Here is a 21,664-nt window from a genome sequence, read left to right as displayed (position 1 = left end):
ATGAATAGTAAAACCAGAGAAACTGAATTTTGCAGTGGATTTTTTCCAGAGTTGTATTTCTAAGCATTACAGTATGGCTCTGTTATTGTACTTGGATAGTTTATTTTGCCTAAGGATGTCATCATATGTTTATGACCACTACTGTACCACTTTCCCTGAACGTTATAACCATGTAATAGACGCGCCTATAAATACGCAAGTAACATGTGAAAGATTGTTCTGTAAGTCTTTTGTTTTATATTGTGTTATGGATTCATGAAATAATAAAACTGATAGTTTTGCAGTGGTCTCTTAATTTTTCCTGAGCTGTAGGACAGTTGTGGGTGCTAACAAGATCTGTGAGCCATTGCTAAAAGTTATGAAATCTGGGACACTGAAAAAATTTGGAAAATGTATGTCCTATACTGCTGTTGTAATAACTTAAAATTGGGGGTCTTCTCTTACAACAGCACAAATCAGTTTACAGTTTCCTAATCTCATTGGTTTGCCAGGGATGTATATCCAAAGTCAAATGACCTTACAATCTAGGGTGTATAATACAGAAATCTGTCCGTCGTGTTGTGTAAAAGATGGTGTCTGTGTCCAAGTATGTGTGTATTGAGTGGTCAGCAGTTCTGCTCAAACACAAAGAGTGGTCTGTATGGCTCAAATGTCGGGGAAAGCAGCTGTTCTGTCTGTCGCTTTGAGACAGGTGGTTGCAAAGTTTTGTATGTGCATGTGTTAGGGTGAGAAAGTGGGCCTGAGATATCACAGCTTGACTAAGTCAGATCAAATTGCGTTGCTTCCCAAATGGCATCCTATCTGACTGGTTTAGGGAACCAGGCAAGGTAAGGTTCGGGTGCCCCCATAAAAAACTATCAAGCACTATGATGATGTTTTAACACAGCAATTAATTCAGTTATTTAAAACTTTTAAAATGTTTGAGTACATTAAAAAAGGCTAGTTCAGCCCAGCTTAGCTAGTAAAACGCATCTTAACTCAGCCAGGCCGAGTACATACTATAATTTTAGCACAGTCTAGTATCAATAAACAATTTAAATAACTAATGTTTTTCTTACTTTTTGTGAGAACCCGCTGAGCCAAAGGAATAAAAAACATTTGCCTTACCAACTAACTTTGTTTACTAGATTTCATTATGGTAAACAAAGTGGCTACTCCCAGTATCATGTCTTAACATTAAATTACATTTAATGTCTGGACTTCCTTTGTCATATGTTGAAGGATAAAGGAATACTGGACAAATCCAATTTGATTTGTTTACAGCCGCTTGCTTGCAACCATTTAAAATATAATTTTCAGGAGTGAATATCAAGTAGACCAAGTTATTGTTCAAATTCCAAACATATAATTTCTTAACATTTAAAACTGGAAAGATACAACATTCATTCCTCACTGGACGCGTGCGAGCGTGCCGTCGCGCACAATATCCCCAATGGGGAGCAGAAAAGAACTGTCGAAAGACCTGTGTAACAAGTCAATGGAACTTTATTAAGATGGAAAAAAATATTAAAAGATATACAAAGCCTTGCAATCAATCAATCTTTTATATAGAAATGGAAAATTCAGGGATCTCTTGATACCAAGCCAAGGTCAGGTAGACCAAGAAAGATTTCAGCCAGAATTGCCAGAAGAATTGTTCGGAATACAAAGGAAAACCCATAAGTAACCTCAGGAGAAATACAGGCTGCTCTGGAAAAAGATGGTGTGGTTGTTTCAAGGAGCACAATACGACGATACTTGAACAAAAATGAGCTGCATGGTCAAGTTGCCCGAAACAAGCCTTTACTGCGCCAATTCCACATAAAAGCCTGGTTACAATATGCCCGACAACTCATTGACACCGCTCACAGCTTCTGGCACACTGTAATTTGGAGTGACGAGACCAAAATACAGATTTATGGTCACAACCACAACAGTACGTACTTCACCATCATCCGCAAAGTATTTGAGATTCAGCCAATGCTTTCGATTTCCTCGTAATTCACATAGTGTAGTGGTTAGCTTTCAACTTTTATTGTATGGACGACCATCTACATTAATCTTTGTACAATAGTACACTTCAGTTTCGTTAATAAACGTTCTGTTGCCCACGTTATGTCAACAAAAATGTAATAGCTGGGCTAAAAATTGCATTTGGAGACTATATGGAGGTGCACTGACTTTCAGTAGGCCCTGTGGTCTAGTGGGAACATCCATGACCTTCATTGTTATGACCCTGGTTTTATTCCCCTCTCAGACAGTTTAGATTTTGTCTCTCAGAAATAGTTATCCACTTTGTACTTTTCAGCCGTCGCACAACAATATATATCCACTCTGTAATATCATGATTCTCATATATTTAAGGGAATAACAGTATTACGTGACCCTTTTATACTGTTATTATTTTCTAAAGAAATTAACCAGCCAGGGAGTGATTGGAGTCATTGTTTTCGTTATAGGTAGGCTGTATAGCTATAAGCTAGACATCTACAGTAATCATTGTACAAAAGAACACTAAAAGTTCTGTTGCCCATATTTCTTCAGTCATCGCACAACAACAAATATCCTTTCGGTTATACCATAAATCTCATATATATTAAAGAATAATTGTATTACGTGACCTTTATACATCTACAGTAATCTTTGTGCTAGAGTCCCCTTTAGTTCCGTTAATACATTTTCTGTTGTCCTCTGTTATTTCAGCAAAAATGTAATGGTTAAAGTAAAAGTAGCATTCCCGCTGTTTAAATAGCATAATTGTTAAAGACAGTCTGCCACATAGAAAACCGTGGCTGAACTAGGGTTGCCTGGTTCCTTTTCTTGTTTCAAGATTTTTTTGTTTGGTTTTTGTTTTCATTTCCTCTTCTTTGATTTGACATCCTGACTACTAGCGGCATTGGGCATTTTTAAATAGCAAAAAATATTTCTCTAGTGAGAGCTTGTAGTGAGATGCTTCCTGTGCCCTGCTTTGTCCCCTGAAATGCTGCTTGCAGCTTTAATTTATATATGGTTTCTTCTTTGCATGGGAGAGTTTTAACTTGCATTTGTGGATGTAGCGACGTAATGTGTTCACAGACAGTGGTTTTTGGAAGTGTTTCTGAGCCCATTGGGTCAAGGCGACTGCCTTGGCTGTGATGCCTGGTCTGTGCTATATTGTGCTCGATAGATTCATTAATGCAGATTGGAAATAAAATGTATGGCCCTCGAGGCAGGTCAAGATTGCAGAACAATTTGCACATTGTGCAATTCCTGTCTACAGTGTAAGAGAGACACCCAAAGAAAATCAAAACAGTAGTTGTATTCCTGTGCTCATCTGGGCTTACCAGATACAACTTAGTAAACATAGTGCTGAGCAAAAGGGACTGGGAACCCTGTTCCACACATAAGTTACATTTAAATTTTTTGTGGGTTATGTAATAATGACAATTAAAATTCTCATCCGAGGGGAAATTAAGTTTATACCCTATTGATTTGAAAGAAGCTTTATGTTTTTTCAATGTGATAACGTTAAGCTTGATGTTCGATATTTCACAGATTTTCTGACATTCAAAGCTCTATAGCTCTCAAACGACTTAAGCTACAGATCTTGGGTTTATTTCTTTATGACCCACATTTTAAAATGGCTTGAGACATTAATGGTGACACTGTAGGAAGCCTACACATAACTAATGCACTAACGTCGCAAGGTAACATCAACAAAGTGCGTCATCACCATTTTCATCACCTACAATGTACAAACCCAATCTTCTGAACTCTTTAGTTTCCTTAACATTAATGTCAATACACATTAACCACACATAGCAAGGCACCTGGACCTTGCTGAAAAAGAGGGAAGCCACTTGTGCATCATGGCACTGGCCACTTGAAGGGATCCACAGCCACCACTTACAGGTTTGAGGGTCCTATGCAATGGGGACTCAGCAAGGCGGAAATGTTCAGTGTCAGAGAGCGCACACCATAGGCTAACTCTGGCACAATTTGTTGATGTTACCTTGTGACGTTAGTGCATTACTTATGTGTATGATGCCTACAGTGTCACCATTAATGTCTCAAGCCATTTTAAAATGTGGCTGTTCCTCATACAAAACCTTGTTTTGACTTGTTTTTCGATGTTTTTCTATAATACTACATTCACAGTGGCACATTCTACAACGGAACAATGAGAATAACAACTGAAATCAGATAATTGATGAAATAATTATTATATACATCCTACGCATGACTTGACAAGTAAATAATTACCCCTATCACTGGGAGACAATGTGAACTAATTATAGGCTCCTCCAGTGCACCGTTTCCTCTATTCCTATAAAGCATTGTGCGTTTCCGCAAATTGTCCGACACTCAAACGTTGCTACACTGGTCGTTTCCAATCCCTTGTGGTAGTCCGATTTTATGGTAGGCCTAATTCATCGAAGAGCACACTGTACATGTGTAGTGCGCGTTCTGGACACAGCGTTGTGCTCTCCGCATTCCTTCTCCAACTTTACTTACCCAGGCCGACAGGAGGACATTTCGCAATGACTAAAGGGACATGTACATTGCAGCCTTATGCACTCCATTAGTTAAATACTTGGTAAAAAGTGTTTAGATGCGACGTCTAAACCGCCCGCGTCCTACCTAGAACCTCTTGGGAAATAAGGAAAAACGCAGATACGTGATTCTGATCATTACTAGCGTTGTGGACAAGTGCTAGAGCAAGATACGGCTCAGGAATAGGTTTCTTTCAAATAATCACAGCTTGGGAGTAGTTTTCTTTCGAACGAAATACATACTTTTTCGGAAAAGAAGTTCGGGATGGACACACTGTCAGTGTTTTGGGCCCTAGCCGTTCTACTTATACAATGTGAGTAACCTGTTACATTACTTAATTATGCCCAAAAAAATAACGTGCGTGCGCTCACGCGTTGATGCATACGCGTGTTTACTCAGAATTAGTAAGAATAAAATATAATGCACGTGAAAGCTATTTTAGACATGGAATAATTGTTAAATCTATATCAAATATCTCTGTTGATGCTTTCTTGATCAGCGGGTGAGTGAGTCAAAAACTGATAAATTAAGTATGGCCAGACCTTGACGGGAAAATAATCATCATTCTAGTGAATAGACATTACGCATGCTTCGGATGTTACTATTGACATAAAAGATAATTTGACTTTCTCTCAAATTGTTAAATGTTTCCTCACCCTAAGAGTCTATGGGCCACTATAAACAATCATTCATGATTCACTTATTTTAAACTGCCACTATAAACTTCAGAAATTCACCCATCACTAGCAAAAAAAGAATATCAGGATGTTTGTAGTGCCTTTTTTACAGAGCACATACATAAGGCTCGCAAAACTCATTGTCTGGAAACTCACTGTCTGCAAATAGATTACCCCAAACGAGTACATTTTGTTTACTCAATATGCTTTTTGTACCGATGCCTTGCTGGTGTTGATAGGACTCAAGCATTCAGTGTGAATATTCCAATCAGTTTGACGTTAAGAAAGCAGCAATTACAGTCTTAACTAGCATTGGTCAATCATACCGTGTGTATGGCTAAGCCCGGAACGTATTGTGATCCTAGCGACGTCTCTGGGAACAACTGCAGTGTAATCTACACTACAGTAGCAAGCAAGCTACTGTAACAATTGTTTGATAAAACCTTTAAAAAGTTTTTAACCTTTTTTTAGCCAGAAGGAAGCTTAGATTGTATCACGTTCTTTCGTCTTATAGCTATGAAAATGTGCTGATGTTTATACACGTAGTACTTATTGGGAAAACAAAACGTATAACTACAGTTAACCACTTAGCCAGCCTACACAATGCTCGTCATGAAAGAATGAATGAGGATGTCAGATTCGGTCCGGACGGCGATATGACAAGTTCCAACGCGTCAATTCTTTCAAAATAAAAGTATTACGCAAAAAAAACATTATGGAGGGGGACAATTTTACCAGATTCTAATATTGAGGGGGACATGTCCCCTCCATCCCCCCTTACTCCTACAACCTTGCATACATACACTACAATTCAAAAGTTTGGGGTCACTTAGAAATGTCCTTGTTTTCAGAAAAAAGCGAATTAAAATAACAGAAATGTTGTAAATTACTAAAATAATGTTAATGTTGTAAATTACTATTTTTGCTGGAAACTGATGATTTTTTTATGGGATATCTACATAGGAGTTAAGAGGGCCTTATCAGCAACCATCAGTCCTGTGTTCCAATGGCACATTGTGTTTGTTAATCCAAGTTTATCATTTTAAAAGGCTAACTGACCATTAGAAAAACATTTTGAAAGTGTTAGCACAGCTGAAAACTGTTGTGCTGATTAAAGCAATAAAACTGTCCTTTAGACAAGTTGATTATCTGGAGCATCAGCAATTGTGGGTTTGATTACAGGCTCAAAATGGCCAGAAACAAATAACTTTCTTCTGAAACTTGTCAGTTTATTCTTCTTATGAGAAATGAAGGATATTCCATGTGAAAAATTGCCAAGAAACTGAAGATCTCGTTAGGTACTACTCCTTTCACAGAACAGCGCAAACTTTCTCTAACCAGAACAGAAAGAGGTTTGGGAGGCCCCGGTGCACAACTGAGCAAGAGTACAAATACATTAGAGTATCTAATTTGAGAAACAGATGCCTCACAGGTCCTCAACTGACAGCTTCATTAAATAGTACCCACAAAACACCAGTCTCAATGTCAACAGTGAATAGGCAACTACAGAATGCTGACCATCTAGGCAGAGTTACAAAGAAAAAGCCATATCTCAGACTGGCCAATAAAACGAAAAGATTAAGATTAAGTAACACAGACACTGGACAGTGGACGAATTCAACCAAGAAGGCCAGCATCCCGGAGTAGCGTCATTTACGCCACTGCATAAAGTATTTATCCTCTATAAGCTCTTTACTTACGATAGTTGCTGCTAAATATTTCTTTAGGATGATGTATGCAAGTCTGTCATATTCTTATAAGCAGAAAACAGCTATTTATCGGCTTCAAACATACTCTGTTTTATTTTAAAATAGTGTAGTAGTAGAAGGCCACTGTCTATTGTATCAGAGGAGAAGTTCAGTTGTTACCACCCATTTTGCTACATTTGAAATGTAATCTTCATACTTCTATATTGTAGTCTAAATTGCAGAAAAATAATACACATTTGATACTTTTCTGCCAGTTAGCAAGCAAATATGCTATCACCGGATTTGCTTGTCAGCGCATTATTGAAATTTGCCTTTTATTCACATTGCATTATGCTAAAGCTTTCATCATTGGCATGTTTGTGTGATTATGATATTGGATATGAACCTCTAATATGGCTTTATGTATTGTTGGAAGCTGTCCTGAGCAGTGGCAACAACAGGTTTGATGACAGATGGTTATTGGCATAGCTTCAGCATTGCCCACCATGGGAGGGGCTGCGTCCTGTTCGGCTCTACCCAACTATTTATGTATTATGGTTGGAAACAGTTTGGAATAAAAAAAAATGTGTGCACTAGATGGACTTGATTGGACTTCTCCTTATCTTGTTCCTGGTGCTGTACGATTGTAGCAGTTTCATATAGTGGTTAAAATAATAGAGAAAAGAGAAGTTACAGAATTTCTTGAAAATTGCAGCAATGTTGTCCCAGTTGTGTTCTGGTATCATCTCATCGTATAGATGGTGGCTCGCTAATATATACGAGATAGGTGTGTCTACACAGAACAATGCATTCATTCTACAGCACAGGGGCAACTATCATGACACCCCTCAAGCCCAGTGGATAATTACGAGCTTTGACAGAATGTGACTTCCTGAAAGAGAAGCCTAGACAGATGTTCTGTTGTTCTTCAATATCCTAACACATTTAACTTTAACGTAATGAAACATACATCCAGAATACTACAGAACAGTTCTGGTTAATATTCTATTGGCTATATGTCCTTCCATTTTCCAGTTCCGGTTCTGTCTCTACTTTTCTTTGGGTCTCTTAGTTGACTTGTGTGAGTTCAAAATGGCATCCTATTTCCAGACTGTAATGCTGTAGTATCAAGGCAGTGCTCAAAGAATGAGTCAGCTTCCCATTCCATTATATTGCCTGGAGGTTGATTTGGGGGACAGCCAATATGAGCAATAATCTAGGGTGGGGTCTACTGAATATTTTTCCACCAGGGCCCCTTTTCACACACAAGAGGTGTAACTCTAATGTCTGCCAACAGGCTAACTCTAAGCATATAAATAATAATTTCACAGGATCTTTTACGAAATTATACCTCTTTAGTAAAGGTTAGAGAACTGAGGGATCTACAGCCACATCCTTTTTGAATGTCATCATATTAAGGAATGTCCTACTCTAATATCAAGGAAGAGGCTGCGACCCTACCCATGAAAGGGTGGTGCCCCAGATTAGGAATCCCTAGGGTTGGGAACCATTTCTTTAAAGTAAATATTGAGGTGTGTATTTTGGTCAATGTTTGTGTCTCTGGTCTTTACCAGGTGGTGTGTGTGTGCGTGCGTGTGTGAAAGTGAGTTTGAGAAGAGGAGAATCCCCCCACTACCAATTCTGACTGGGACAGCTGTTCCTCACAGAGCAATGCAGGGTTACACGCATACAGAAGGGCTTTGTTCTCCTAGGGGAACACACATTTTCTAATTTCTCTCTGTTTCTGAGTCCCTAACTGCCTTGAAATTAATGTGCTCTTATACATTATTAGATGCCTACTATCTCCAAACTCAGATGTAATTCAAACTTGTCAATGTGCTAACTTAGCTGTTTATTTCATTTCTGTCTTTTGTTTGCATGCATGCTTGTGTGCGAGTACATGCTGGGGTCTGTAATTTGTAGATTTTTAAAAGGTGAGCCGAAGACATCTTAAAAACACTTAAACAAAACTCAGAAACCTTAATTTGGTCTTTATAGTTTCCTTAAAAACAAGGTCTGTGAGCCTGTACCTTTTCTAAAAGTCATAGAAGATGACTGAATAAAATGCCTTATTTAGAAAATGACCACCTACAATGTAATGTTAAGGACTGATGCAGTTTTCTAAAATAAAGTCTGCATTAAAAAATATAGACATCAAGGATAACAATGTATAATAGTTTAATTTGGAAGTTATTAGTTATATATTTGGGTGCTCGCCCACATCAATTCAAATTTACTCTTAGCAGGCCTCAGTTGCAATACTTCAAGTGAGGGACAAGCGGACATGCAGACAGAGGCGCTGTTGTCATCACATCTATTTTATCTGGAGCAGATGCTCCTCAAGGTGGCCAACATTCACCATGAACACAATGGGACATGAAGGGAGTTACTGCTGGATACTGCAGTTATGATAATGTACCAGAAATGTATTGTCATTCTTTCTGTATCTCTTTCTTTCTGTCTCCCTCTTGTCCTGTCCTTTTTCATTTTCTCTCTGTCTCTCCCAATCTCTCTTTTTCTCTTGTTTTTTTTCTTTTTTTCTACCTCTCTGTCCATCTAGCCCCGGAGAGACAATGCTCCTCAGATAAAGAGAGAGAGATGGGAGTGATTTTGTGGTGCACACTGCAAGGATGCGCACCCGTTGCAGCTGCAGTGATAACAATGTAAAACAGATTTACAAAACAACAAGTGGACAAAATCCATGAGACTGCAGTTTTACTGTGTATAGCTTTCAGTCAAATGCCCTAAGGATTACAAATAAGCCACAAGAGGCTGTGGTTTGAATTTGTGCTGCACCAAACCTGAACAGAGGTATTACTGCAACTGATGGAATTGATGGCTTCTGAACCATAATTCAATATTTGTATGTATTTGAATGTACAAATATCTGGGTATTTGATTAGATAATAAGCTCTCCTTTAAAACCCACATTACTGATTTGGTGAAAAAACTGTGAGTTTTGCATTTTGTGCGCCAGAATTGGGTTATTTTATAGAAATGAAATATACTTGTCATCTCAACATAGAAATGAATTTGTTCAGGCCATTTCTGTTTTAAGATGCCTGGAATCCGCTCATTATGCCGGTTTACATTTTAGGACTGGGGAAAGCTTTTATACACACCCCTGTCTTTTATATACTGCTGTTGGTTGGGATTTCCTGTCTTCCAGAAGGGCAAGACACTTTTTATTGTTTGTTTGTAAGGCATTCCTGCATAAACTTCCAAATTATCTTACCTCCAATATTATATTGAAAAACAGCTATTATCAAATGCGACCACAAGATTGGATAGTTCTCAAGGTGCCTCAGGCTCAGTCTAAGGTAAGTACATCATCGTTTACCTTTTGTGTTTACCTTAGATTTAAAAATTATGTCTCCATAGCACATTTTAAAACTGACTGTACATTTCACAGTGAACTTTACTTGCTTTTCTTAAATGTGTTTGGTAGAATTTTTTAATGTTTTATTTCTAGTTGTTGTAATACAGGGAACCACTGCTAATGAGACCTCAGTGTCAGGTCCTGGCTGGGGGCCTCTAGGCCTCTATGCGCTTAAGGGCCACAATCAGAGCCTGACCACAGAGGTGCCTCTAGGCATCTCTGCGCTGCATTGCCTCTAATTAGGGACCCTATTTAAGTTGCCCTTGTTTTGCTTTCAGATGTGGATCATTGTTTGTGTTATGTGCTTCAATTCGTGGTTTGCCGCCCCTTTTGTTGTTTTCTGTTCGAGTTTATGAAGAAGAACATTAACCCTTTGGCGCGTACGATCACACCGGTGTGATCAATCTAGAGTGGTCCCTGAAGTGTACGATCACACTGGTGTGATTAGAACGTCATGTTTAGAACGCACCATTAGCATGCCTAGCTACAAGTAACATAACAATGGCTGGTCAGACCGCGCTGTTATTTACTCACATTTAGCTCAAACAGTGTTTATAACTTTATTTCCTGATTGTAATTGTTTCAAGACCATACTATGATATTAACCAGGTAGAAAGCATTCAAATCAGGACAAGAAGTGTTACTTACGTACCAACAGACAGCCAACACTAATACACAAAAACTAATTATATTAGCGACTACTACCGATCAAAACCATTGCAAAAACTTTCTAGAAGTTACGTTACCCGTTGTATGCATTTTATATAGTTTATTCATTTTCACTGCACTGAATTACTGGTCACGATTTGTTATCTAGCGGGCAGCTGACGTTTGCTAGCGGTTAGCTGACGTTTTCTAGCTAGCTACAGTTATAAATCAACCAACTTTTGCAGCTCTTAGAATTTGAGTCAACGAGAGAAGCTTGCAATGCAATGCATGTAGTGTTCCTTACCTAGCAAGGTGACTGTTCAAATGCTGGCGTGAGTTCAAATGCTGGAGAGTACTGAAGTCACGTGCAAAAAAACTCACGTTGGGGGGTAAGGAATATTTGAAACTCACACGTGAAAAGGTTCAAACAGGACGTTTCTCTTGAACTCTGTGCCTGTGTCCTGCCACCTAAACCGTGACAGAATGATCCACCAACCAAGGACTCTGCAGAGCTGGACCCTGGCTCTGGGTCCCAGTCAGGATCCAGAGCAGCAGCAACGTTGGTGACCCCATGGACAAGCCCAAAAGAACCCCCATATGTTTTTTTGGGAGGGACTATTGGGGTCTTTGCAGGGCGGGAGATAGATCCCCTGTTGCCACACTTGTTGGAGAGCCCCTGCAGCTCCGGGAGCAGGCGACAGTGGAGGAGGCAATTGCTAGCTGTGCCTCCCATTCCTGCCTGCCGGTTCCAAGTCCAGTCCAGTACAAGGACCTCGCACCAGAGCTCCTGCGCCAGCCCCCTGCCTGGAGCTCTCAGTGCCGTTCGCCCGTCCGGTACCTCCAGTGCTGTCACTTTGCTCTAGGGCTCGTGCGCCAATCCTGAGCCAGGAGCTCATGTTGCCACTCTCCAGCCCAGAACCCCCCGTGCCACCCCCGGAGGTCCTACGGCTAACATCCATGGAGGGGTGAGATGATGAGACACTGCCACCACTGCCTCTGGAGTGGTTTGAGGAGGGACCCCCGCTACCACCCCCAAAAGTGGTGCTCCGAGCCCCTGCTGTCAACACCTCCTTTCTCTGCTCTGGCACCCCGTTCTGCCTTGGGGGCGGCCAGCGTCCCTCTGCTCCGACACCCCATCCAGATTCAGGGGTGGATTCACCCTCTGCTCCTGTGCCCTGTCCTGCTTCATGGACTCAGCCTCCACCTGTACCAGCATCCCTTCCTGCTCCGGGGGCAGAGCCTCCACCTGTCCTGGTGTCCCTTCCTGCCTCTAGGCATCTCTGCGCTGCAGTTTTGGTTGTCCTGAATTAGAGGCAGCTGCACTGCGTTGCCTCTAATTGGGGACCCTATATAAGTTGCCCTTGTTTTGCTTTCAGTTGTGGATCATTGTTTGTGTTATGTGCTTCAATTTGCGGTTTGCCTGTCCTTTTGTTGTTTTCTGTTCATGTTTATAAAGAAGAACATTAAAAGGATATTTCCCCTTAAACTTTGTGTCCTGCCTCCTAAATTGTGACACTCTGACTCCGCTGGTTTTCCCTTCATAAATACTTTTTATTTTTAAATTTTTTTGTAGTGAGCAAGTTTTAGTTTTTCATCCAGGCTGTGAAAGTTTCATAGCTATCAAAGATTGTTGCCTCTGCCTTGAGAGGACTTGCATCGTCTTGTGCCTCTATGCTGCCTTGTGCCTCTCACTCCATTCCTTCCCTCCATTCTTCCACATAGAGGCTGTTGTCACATTACTTTTGACAATGGCCTGTAGGGAGTAGGTTGGCTATTGGGAAGAAGCTGTGACTTGGGATAGCAGGAGACTCCAGAGGCTGGTTGCGTGCTAGCCCTTATCTTTGCTCTCCCATGTTGCCTGGACTATTTATAAAAAGGCAGGAACAGACGCTAACTAACAGGAAGCTAGCTAACTGTAGGCAAATGGGAAATTACAAATTTGATTGTTGACCTCAGTTGAATGCAATGTGGACTGGAGCGGGTTATGTTAATGTGGCCATGGTTGGTCCAGAGGAATGAGCCACTGTGCCAGTGCACATGTACTCCTGCAGCATTGGTTTGGAGCTCCTACTGTATTGAGCAACAGCAGCTGAGCTGGTCCCATGAATAGGCCGATAATTAAATTCATCGAGTGCTATTCTGTATCAGTGCATAAATTGGAACCCAGATAGCATCTTATAGCATCTTATAGACTGTTGCATACATATTAGTTATGCATTTAGAATTCAGTTATTAAAGTCATGACTAAACACCAAGTTTATGAAAAGAGCTCAGACCAAATACAGACAAACAAGACGCTAAAAAAATCACAAGGCTGGGAAAATTAAACAACAACATTTTCTGACAGGATTTAGCAGGCTTGCCTAATATGATGAAAGCAAAGATAGTTGGCTCTTGTGACATCTGCTAAATATTGATTGGATGATATCCAATGCATACGCAACATGGGGCCTCATCAACGTTCCTGAACAGCACTCGCCAATTAGGAGTTTTTAGAACAATATTATCCTTCACACATTTCTATGGAAAGGCTTTGTCCAGAAAGCGATAGAATATAAACTACAATAATCAGACCCCTGATGAAATCAGCTGACAGGAAGAGCTGCTACTATTTCCTTTTCAGAATGCACAACTTAAATTCAAGCCCAAGATATACGTACATACACATTCATTACAGATGCAACTGATTTATCATCACCACTGATTATAAATGGTTTATTATTGTTTACATCGGATTGATAACTAGTTCCTAGATAATTTGGTTATAACTGATCCTCTACATCAAACCCCACCTCTACACATGACGCCTCTTTCACACTCCTTCCTTCTTTCCATCTTGCAGGTCCTCTAATTGTCCCTATTACCGTGTCAACAAACAGTCCTACAGTGGAGGTCAAAGAGTACTCTAATGCGATTCTGTCCTGCGAGTTCCAAACAGTGAAGGAGCAGAATCCTCGAATCGAGTGGAAGAAGAAAGGAACTGATATTTCTATAGTTTACTTTGAAGGACACTTTAAAGGTGATTGGCTGGCAAAATGTTTAACTGTCTTTCTGTACTTTTAACCACTGTCAAGAGCCCAGCTTCACAGATTTAATTTCCTCTTCTCAAAAAAAAAATTCTCAAAAATGTCACTCTATAAGATGCAGGGCAGAATGTGAGGAACATCACAAAGAAATGTGAAAAATAACTTGTAGGGGGGGTTGGTGGTTGTCAAACACGTGTTGCAAAAACAACTGTGCCGTTGTCACAGCCTTCGCTATTGGTGCTGACCTCTTTCAACTTTCCCAGGAACCTTTGCTGGGCGTGCCAGTATTGATGGGGCGACAGTGACCCTGTTTAGTGTCACCCGGGAAGATGCAGGCGAATACCGCTGTGAGATCAGTGCCCCACAAGACACCATACAGCTGGGCGAGACTGACATCACCCTTAAAGTCCTGGGTGGGTAACAAACCACCTATTTGCCTATTTCTCTCTGTCTTTCGGTTTTTCAAAATCCTAGGTGTTTCCACTTGTCCGTCTCTCTTAATCTATAAGACTGAGAGTTACTGTCTTTCAGTTCCTCCATATTTCGGATAGATACATTGTCTGTCTCCATCTGTGCCTCCCTCTGTCTGTCTTTGTCTCCATCCGTCCATCCTCCTGTCTGACTCTTGTCTTTCGGCCCAAGCTAAATGAGCGCGTATCGTAAACACCGTCAACATTGGCTGTACTCTCCCCCCAGTGCCCCCCGAAACCCCAGCATGTGTGATCCCCAGCTCAGTGCTGACGGGGTCTGTGGTGCAGCTGCTCTGCAGGGAGCTGGAGAGCATCCCCCCTGCCACCTACATCTGGCACAAAGACAACAAGCCGCTGACCCCTTCCCGCTTGCCCAACGCCACCTACCACATCAACCCAACCACCGGCTTACTGGTAAGAGAGATAACTTTTTAAAAGCATCTTATAATCTAAATCATTACCTGGTAGCTAAAAATATACACAGTTCACTCAATTTCTGTTCCAGCAATGCATATTGTAGGGAATTCTTGTTCCATCTGAACAACTTCGTTAAATAATGATGATTTTTTACAGCTTTTTTTAAGCAAGTCTACCAAAAGAGATTGAGAAACCTTTGCAAGTGGAAGGGATATTTAGAATGGTTTGCTAGGACTGTTGCTTCAAATTAGGGATTTCCACTTCATGTCACACCTTTGGGTCAGTGTTATATACAATTATGTGGAAATATATGAATGTGGACAAAACTCTGATATTTCTATATATTTTCATTCACATACAGTTGTGCTCATAAGTTTGCATATCCTGGCATAAATTGTGACATATTGCCATTGATTTTGAAAATATGACTGATCATGCAAAAATGTCTTATTTAAGGATAGTGATCTTATAAAACCAATAATTATCACATAGTTGTTTCGCACCTTTTTAAATCATAATGATAACAGAAATCACCCAAATGGCCCTGATCAAAAGTTTACTTACAAATGTTTTGCCTTGTTACAGACACACAAGGTGACACACACAGGTAAAAATGGCAATTAAAGGTGAATTTCCCATAACTTTTTAAATTGCAATTAGTGTCTGTGTATAAATTGTCAATGAGTTGTTAGCTCTCATGTGGATTCACTGAGCAGGCTAGATACTGAGCCATGGGGAGCAGAAAATAACTGTCAGAAGACTTTCGTAACATGGTAATGGAATTTTATAAAGATGGAAAAGGATATAAAAAGATACCCAAAGCCTTGTAAATGCCAGTCAGTACTGTTCAATCACTTATTAAGAAGTGGAACATTCGGGGATCTCTTGACACCAAGCCAAGGTCAGGTAGACCAAGAAAGATTTCAGCCAAAACTGCCAGAAGAATTATTCGGGATACAAAGAAAAAGTTAACCTCAGGTAACCTCAGGAGAAATACAGACTGCTCTGGAAAAAGATGGTGTGGTTGTTTCAAGGAGCACAATATGATGATACTCAAAAATTAGCTGCATGGTCAAGTTGCCAGAAAGAAGCCTTTACGGCGCCAATGCCACAAAAAAGCCTGGTTACAATATACCCGACAACACCTTGACCCACACTGTAATTTGGAGTGACAAGACCAAAATATAGCTTTAGAGAGGGGTCAACAAGGCCTATAGTGAACAGAATACCATCCCCACTGTGAAGCATGGTGGTGGCTCAGTAATGTTTTTGGGATGTGTGAGCTCTAAAGGCACAGGGAATCTTGTGAAAATATATGGCAAGATGAATGCAGCATGTTATCAGAAAATACTGGTAGACCATTTGCATTCTTCTTCACGAAAGCTGCGCATGGGACACTCTTGGAGTTTCCAGCACAACAATGACCCTAAGCACAAGGCCAAGTTGACCATCCAGTGGTTACAGCAGAAAAAAGTGAAGGTTCTGGAGTGGCCATCACAGTCTCCTGACCTTAATATAATCGAACCACTCTAGGGAGATCTTAAATGTGCGGTTCATGCAAGACGACCAAAGACTTTGCATGACCTGGAGGCATTTTGCCAAGATGACTGGGCAGCTATACCACCTGCAAGAATTTGCAGGCGGTTTGAATGTTATCATTGGATTGAATGGGCGTTATCAGTGGTTATCAGCCTCATAGATATGGGTCAGAAGGGGCCTGCTAGCCTACTGGTAGGCTCAGAAGGCTGTTATCATCCATTTGCATGGTTAATTTAGTATTTAGATAATTTAGTATTAACGAAATCATCACAGTTTAAAGGCTCTCATTTTAATGGTCTTACCTGTAGACTTACCCTAACCCTAACCCATTTTAATGGTCTTACCTGTAGACTTACCCTAACCCTAACCTTAACCCATTTTAATGGTCTTACCTGTAGACTTACCCTAACCCTAACCTTAACCCATTTTAATGGTCTTACCTGTAGACTTACCCTAAACCTAACCCATTTTAATGGTCTTACCTGTAGACTTACCCTAACCCTAACCCATTTTAATGGTCTTACCTGTAGACTTACCCTAACCCTAACCTTAACCCATTTTAATGGTCTTACCTGTAGACTTACTCTAACCCTAACCTTAACCCATTTTAATGGTCTTACCTGTAGCAGCGACCTGAATTCGTCTGGGATTGGATCTATTTAAGTTGTCCTTCTTGTGTATTTATCCGTGATTAACCATGCGAATGGATGATAACAGCCTTCTTAGCCTACCAGTATGCGTAGCAGCCCCTTCTGACCCATATCTATGAGGTTGATAACCACTGATAACGCCCATTCAATCCAATGATAACATTCGAACCAATTGGAATTCGGGGCCTCGTAGACAACAATTAAAAAAGACTGCACGCTGTCATTGATGCTAAAGGGGGCAATACACAATATTAAGAACTAAAAGTATGCAGACTTTTGAACAGGGGTCAGTTTTGTTTTATGATTGTGCCATTCTGTTATGACCTACAGTTGAAAGTGAATCCCATAAGAAATAAAAGACGTGTGTTTTGCCTGCTCACTGATGTTTACCAATTCTCCAAGGGCATCAAAGGATATTACCAATTCTCCAAGGGTATATTTAAATATATGAATGAAAATATATTGAAATATTAGTTTTGACCACATATATTTCTACATATATCTTTAATATATTGAAATATAGTCCATTATATTACTTTTGCATATGGGTCCATACACGTCTTATATGTACAAATATTTAAATACAAGTATGTATATGACATGTATGAGCCATTATGCAAAAGTAATATAATGGAATATATTTTTACAAAATCTTGATCTCTTTCTCTCCTGGCAGATGTTTAATACAGTAACAAAAGCAGACTCGGGACTATACAGCTGTCAGGCATCAAATGGAGTGGGAATGCCTAGTATGTGCGAACCACAACTAATGAAGATAGGTAAGAGCATGTGTTTTAGTGCATGAAGGGGAAGGGGATAATTTGCCCACAATGTCCCTGACCTGCCTACCTGCCAACATTTCCATTACTCGAGAGGTCAAGGGGGCTGCCATGTTGAGCCCTCTGCAAGCAATTATGCATAACTGGCTTTAACAGGGACAAAAGGACAATTGGCATATTCATGGTTCGGGATCTGGCAACCTTAATTTCTGGCCAAATGCACTAACCGCTAGGCTACCTGCCATACTCTGCCGTGTTTGTTAACGTGTGTGTGGTGATTTGGTAGAATGATTGAAGTCAGGGGTGTAGGTTTGATATCAAATGTGAGGGGGGACAAATCATAGCTGGAGGACATGTTTTTGTTTCCAGATATAAAAGGTAATAGTACTACAGGCCAAATTTATAATAACATGTATATAAAAAAACTAAAGCAAATGTAAGTCAGATATCAATAAGTTTGTACATATTTTAAAAGCTGGGTTAATATGCTACATTACAAAATCAAATTACAATAACTAATTTCCCCTTTATTCAAATCATTCTTTAAAGTAATTATAAAAATAAATATACAATAGAAAAATATTTAGGCTACACTATATGCAGGCCTCCCCTCCCAAACATATTTCAATCCTTAATCGACCTTCTTCTATGCACATCTATATTTTTATTAAACTCTAATTTCCAAGTGGTGATTTCCAAGTGGCTGTAGCGTCATTGGGTTAGATACCTTCATTACTTTAGTTAAGCTACAGTAGCATACTATCTGGCTAGCTAGCCAACCAGATGTAGAGTGACATAACTAATTGTACTTAAGTTAGTTGCCTGAATTTGAAAACATGCTCGGCGTGGTTTTACCCATTGGTGATGCAATCAAATATTTGTAAATGTAAGTCAACACTTGTAAATGTTTTACAGATTCGTGGTTTATTAGTGATTTATTTTTTTACATATTCACAAATTGTATTAATATTTGTGAAACTTTTACATACGTTTTCATTTACAAAATATTTTTTCACATTTACAAATCCTATTTTTATTTGTGAGTTGTGATGAATATACGTTGTGATGAATATTCTAGATATATTTAAGAATATTGAGTCACAGCTAACTGCATACCTGATTGAAATACTTATGATTAAGTCGTTTGTTTTGGTTGTGCCTGAATTTCTCTCTCTAATTCCCTTTCTTTCCATATGTCTCTCTTTGTCTTTAAGACGATTTAAACGTCACTGGTATAGTTGCCGCAGTAGTGGTCATCGGTCTGGTCATCACCATTTGTGGCTGTGGTGGATACTATGCACACCGCAATGGCTACTTTAGCAGTGAGTCTGTCCGACCATCAGTCTGTCGGTTTAAAAATTACATTTGATAGTGAAAGGTTTTGTTCTAACATCCTGTTACTATTTGTCACCCCACCCCCCACCCCCCGCCCCAGGACACAGAGGAAGGTAAGGAGAACAACTTTGAACATATCCTTATCCATTTCCTCTTTTCATTTGGGAGGAATGGCAATTATTATCACCGTTGTCTAAAGGAAGCGGCAAAGACTCACCCAAACCTCTCCTTTCCGCTGATTTGACATGGCTAAAAAGCACATGTTTTTTTGATGAAATGTTTCACGCAATTGTCCATTTTGAGTTTCTGGCTGTGGAATCTAGCTTGAAACCTCTATCACTTTAGTGATGATTTGTTCACAAACACACTGCTCCTTTTGAATGGGGGACCTACACAATATTAGGCAGGTGGTCGTAATGTTATGGCTGATCGGTGTATTGCACACTAATGCTTTTTTATTGTCTTGTTTTTTTATTATCACTGAAAAGACAGGGCCAGCTTAAAAATGTCCTACTCCCAAATTACATAATTTCTGCCTTGACAGACTCTGACTGTTTACTATTATACAGTTGGTGTATGTCTGTGTCCTGAGTCAGTAAAGTTGTATAATCATAGATAGAGGTGTGTGTGTGTTTACGTGCACGCATGTGTCGGTTTGAGTGCGTTTTATGTGCTGAGTAATCTTAGTAGAAACTGACAGGTGTGTGCGACTGAGCCCAGTGGTGCCGGCCTGTCTCTTTCTGAGAGAGTGACAGCAACTTGTGTTCGATTAATCAGTTAGATTATTTTATTTTTTGATTGACATTAGATACAACCACATGGATTATCTAAATAATAATCTGATTACTAAGTGAATTACAAATAATTATTAATATTTATTTATCCCCTGTTAAGGGAAGTCACATTGTGACATCTCAATTTTAAGTGAACCCTGGCTGCGTAAAAACTCCCCTTCCTAGTTGAATTGTGATTGGCTAATACCAGCACTAATTTCCATTGTGAGTGGTTAACCCCATCAGCATGGTAATGTGACAACCATGCTTAACAAAGCATGGTGTGGGAAACTTGTCACCTCGTCAATCAACTTTGATCTACGACCCCTCCTCAAATGAACCCCCCCACCACAGGTCTTTTTGGATCCCTCAGTGTCATGGTGTGGCCCACATCAGCAGTCAGAACCTTCACAGAGCTGAGGACAAGTGAGTCTGACCCACAGACATCACAGACAAATCAAAAACATGTGTGCGTGCATGCTCATTTTAATGAGTATAGGTTCTGTGAACATAAGGCTTCTTTGCAGAGGAACTCTTGCTTCCCTTTCACCTTCATATTTGGAGCATGTCCTGGGCTATTTGATGTAGTGGTATGCTTTGAAAGTGGCCAATGTCATGACTAAGAGCTCAGTGGCATCATATCTAAAAAATTTACACCCTACCTATCGCTCCTTTCTTTACTTTCCCTCTCCTTCTTCCCTCTCTTCTCCTCCACTGTGTCTAACAATCTAGTAGCCTTCATAAATGTGTCTCTGTTTTGCAGGATGAACAACAGCCTTCCTTCCCAGGATGTGAGTGTTTTTGCTATGGTTTTCAGTTCTAGGTGGTTGGATGGTTATTATCTTCACAGGAAATGTTGACAGGAGCATGAAATTGCCCTTTTGGTCATGTCAGCATTTTCCAAACATAGTGAAACCAAAAAAGTTAACTGCTTGTAGAATTTCTCTGTAGTAAATACTCTTCTCCCAATGGTTATTAGAAATTAAGAAACACTTGGCCCACCTAAGTAGTGAAAATGTGCCTCTGTTTTTCTTTCTCAGCCCGAGGACTTTAGACACACCCAGTCATTCATGCTGTGAGGACCCTGACAACTCCATAAAGGCACCACAGACCCAGCATCATGGCAACACTGAAGTATTATTCCAATCTAAATGAATAGCTGTAAGAAGAACAGTCCTTTTTTTACCAGTACCCATCAACAGTTCTCTTCTAGAACATTGTGGATGGACGGCCACAAGGGACAAACAACTGCGTTGAGGATATTTAACGCTCGTGTTGTACAGTTTGTAGGCGGACCCTCAATATAAGCCTATACTATTACTTACTTGACACTTTATGTCCCTCTGGTGGACAAGTTGTTAAACTACATCTCTTGTGGACGACCATAGGGACTTAAGCCCCACTGCTTACTCCCCCCTCAAGTGGCCAACCATGAACTACCTTAATCTTATTTTATACTGATGACTTGGAAATGGTAAATGAGTGTGATAAGTGTAATAGATAATACTGTACAATGTGTTTCATACAAAGGGATTTTGATCTGACTGGGATCAGGGGTCGATCATATGCAATACAGTGGCGGTTGCTACCATTAGGCAAGGTAGGCAGTCGCCTATGGCTCCAGAAGGCCCAGCACCCCGTGAAAATGTTAACTGAAATAACATTTAATAAAATATAATGCATTGTTTTTTTACTCTTAAGATCTGATCGCGTTACTCAAAATGCTACTTAAATTATATCATACCTTCTAATACTTTATTTACATTTCAGA

The 21,664-nt window shown here is 40.0% G+C and overlaps 1 protein-coding gene across 2 annotated transcripts; it reads left to right on the top strand.

Moving 5' to 3' along the window:
• Nucleotides 1-4,369: 4,369 nt before the first annotated feature.
• jam2a (junctional adhesion molecule 2a) lies at nt 4,370-21,593 on the top strand. 2 transcript variants are annotated; one of them, XM_010864570.3, is made up of 10 exons: nt 4,371-4,825; nt 13,747-13,923; nt 14,194-14,343; nt 14,627-14,814; nt 17,683-17,785; nt 19,000-19,107; nt 19,221-19,233; nt 20,248-20,319; nt 20,657-20,684; nt 20,934-21,593. In XM_010864570.3, the coding sequence occupies exons 1-10, from the start codon at nt 4,777-4,779 to the stop codon at nt 20,970-20,972; spliced, it is 927 nt and encodes a 308-aa protein (XP_010862872.1). In that variant the 5' UTR covers nt 4,371-4,776; the 3' UTR covers nt 20,973-21,593. The 2 variants fall into 2 exon arrangements, with proteins under 2 accessions (XP_010862873.1, XP_010862872.1); XM_010864571.3 differs by lacking the exon at nt 20,248-20,319 and having other exon boundaries at nt 4,370-4,825.
• Nucleotides 21,594-21,664: the final 71 nt, after the last annotated feature.

The sequence above is a fragment of the Esox lucius genome, chromosome 22, assembly GCF_011004845.1.
Source record: "Esox lucius isolate fEsoLuc1 chromosome 22, fEsoLuc1.pri, whole genome shotgun sequence".
NCBI lineage: Eukaryota > Metazoa > Chordata > Actinopteri > Esociformes > Esocidae > Esox > Esox lucius.
Note: the sequence above shows the minus strand (reverse complement) of the source record. Positions and strands in the feature narration are given on the sequence as shown.

Bases quoted from the DNA above. Each gene is read 5' to 3' on its own strand.
- jam2a (XM_010864570.3), top strand. From the start codon at position 4,777: ATGGACACACTGTCAGTGTTTTGGGCCCTAGCCGTTCTACTTATACAA. The intron at 17,786-18,999 runs GTAAGAGCATGT...TTTGTCTTTAAG, and splicing joins ACCACAACTAATGAAGATAG to ACGATTTAAACGTCACTGGT. The intron at 20,320-20,656 runs GTGAGTCTGACC...TCTGTTTTGCAG, and splicing joins CTTCACAGAGCTGAGGACAA to GATGAACAACAGCCTTCCTT.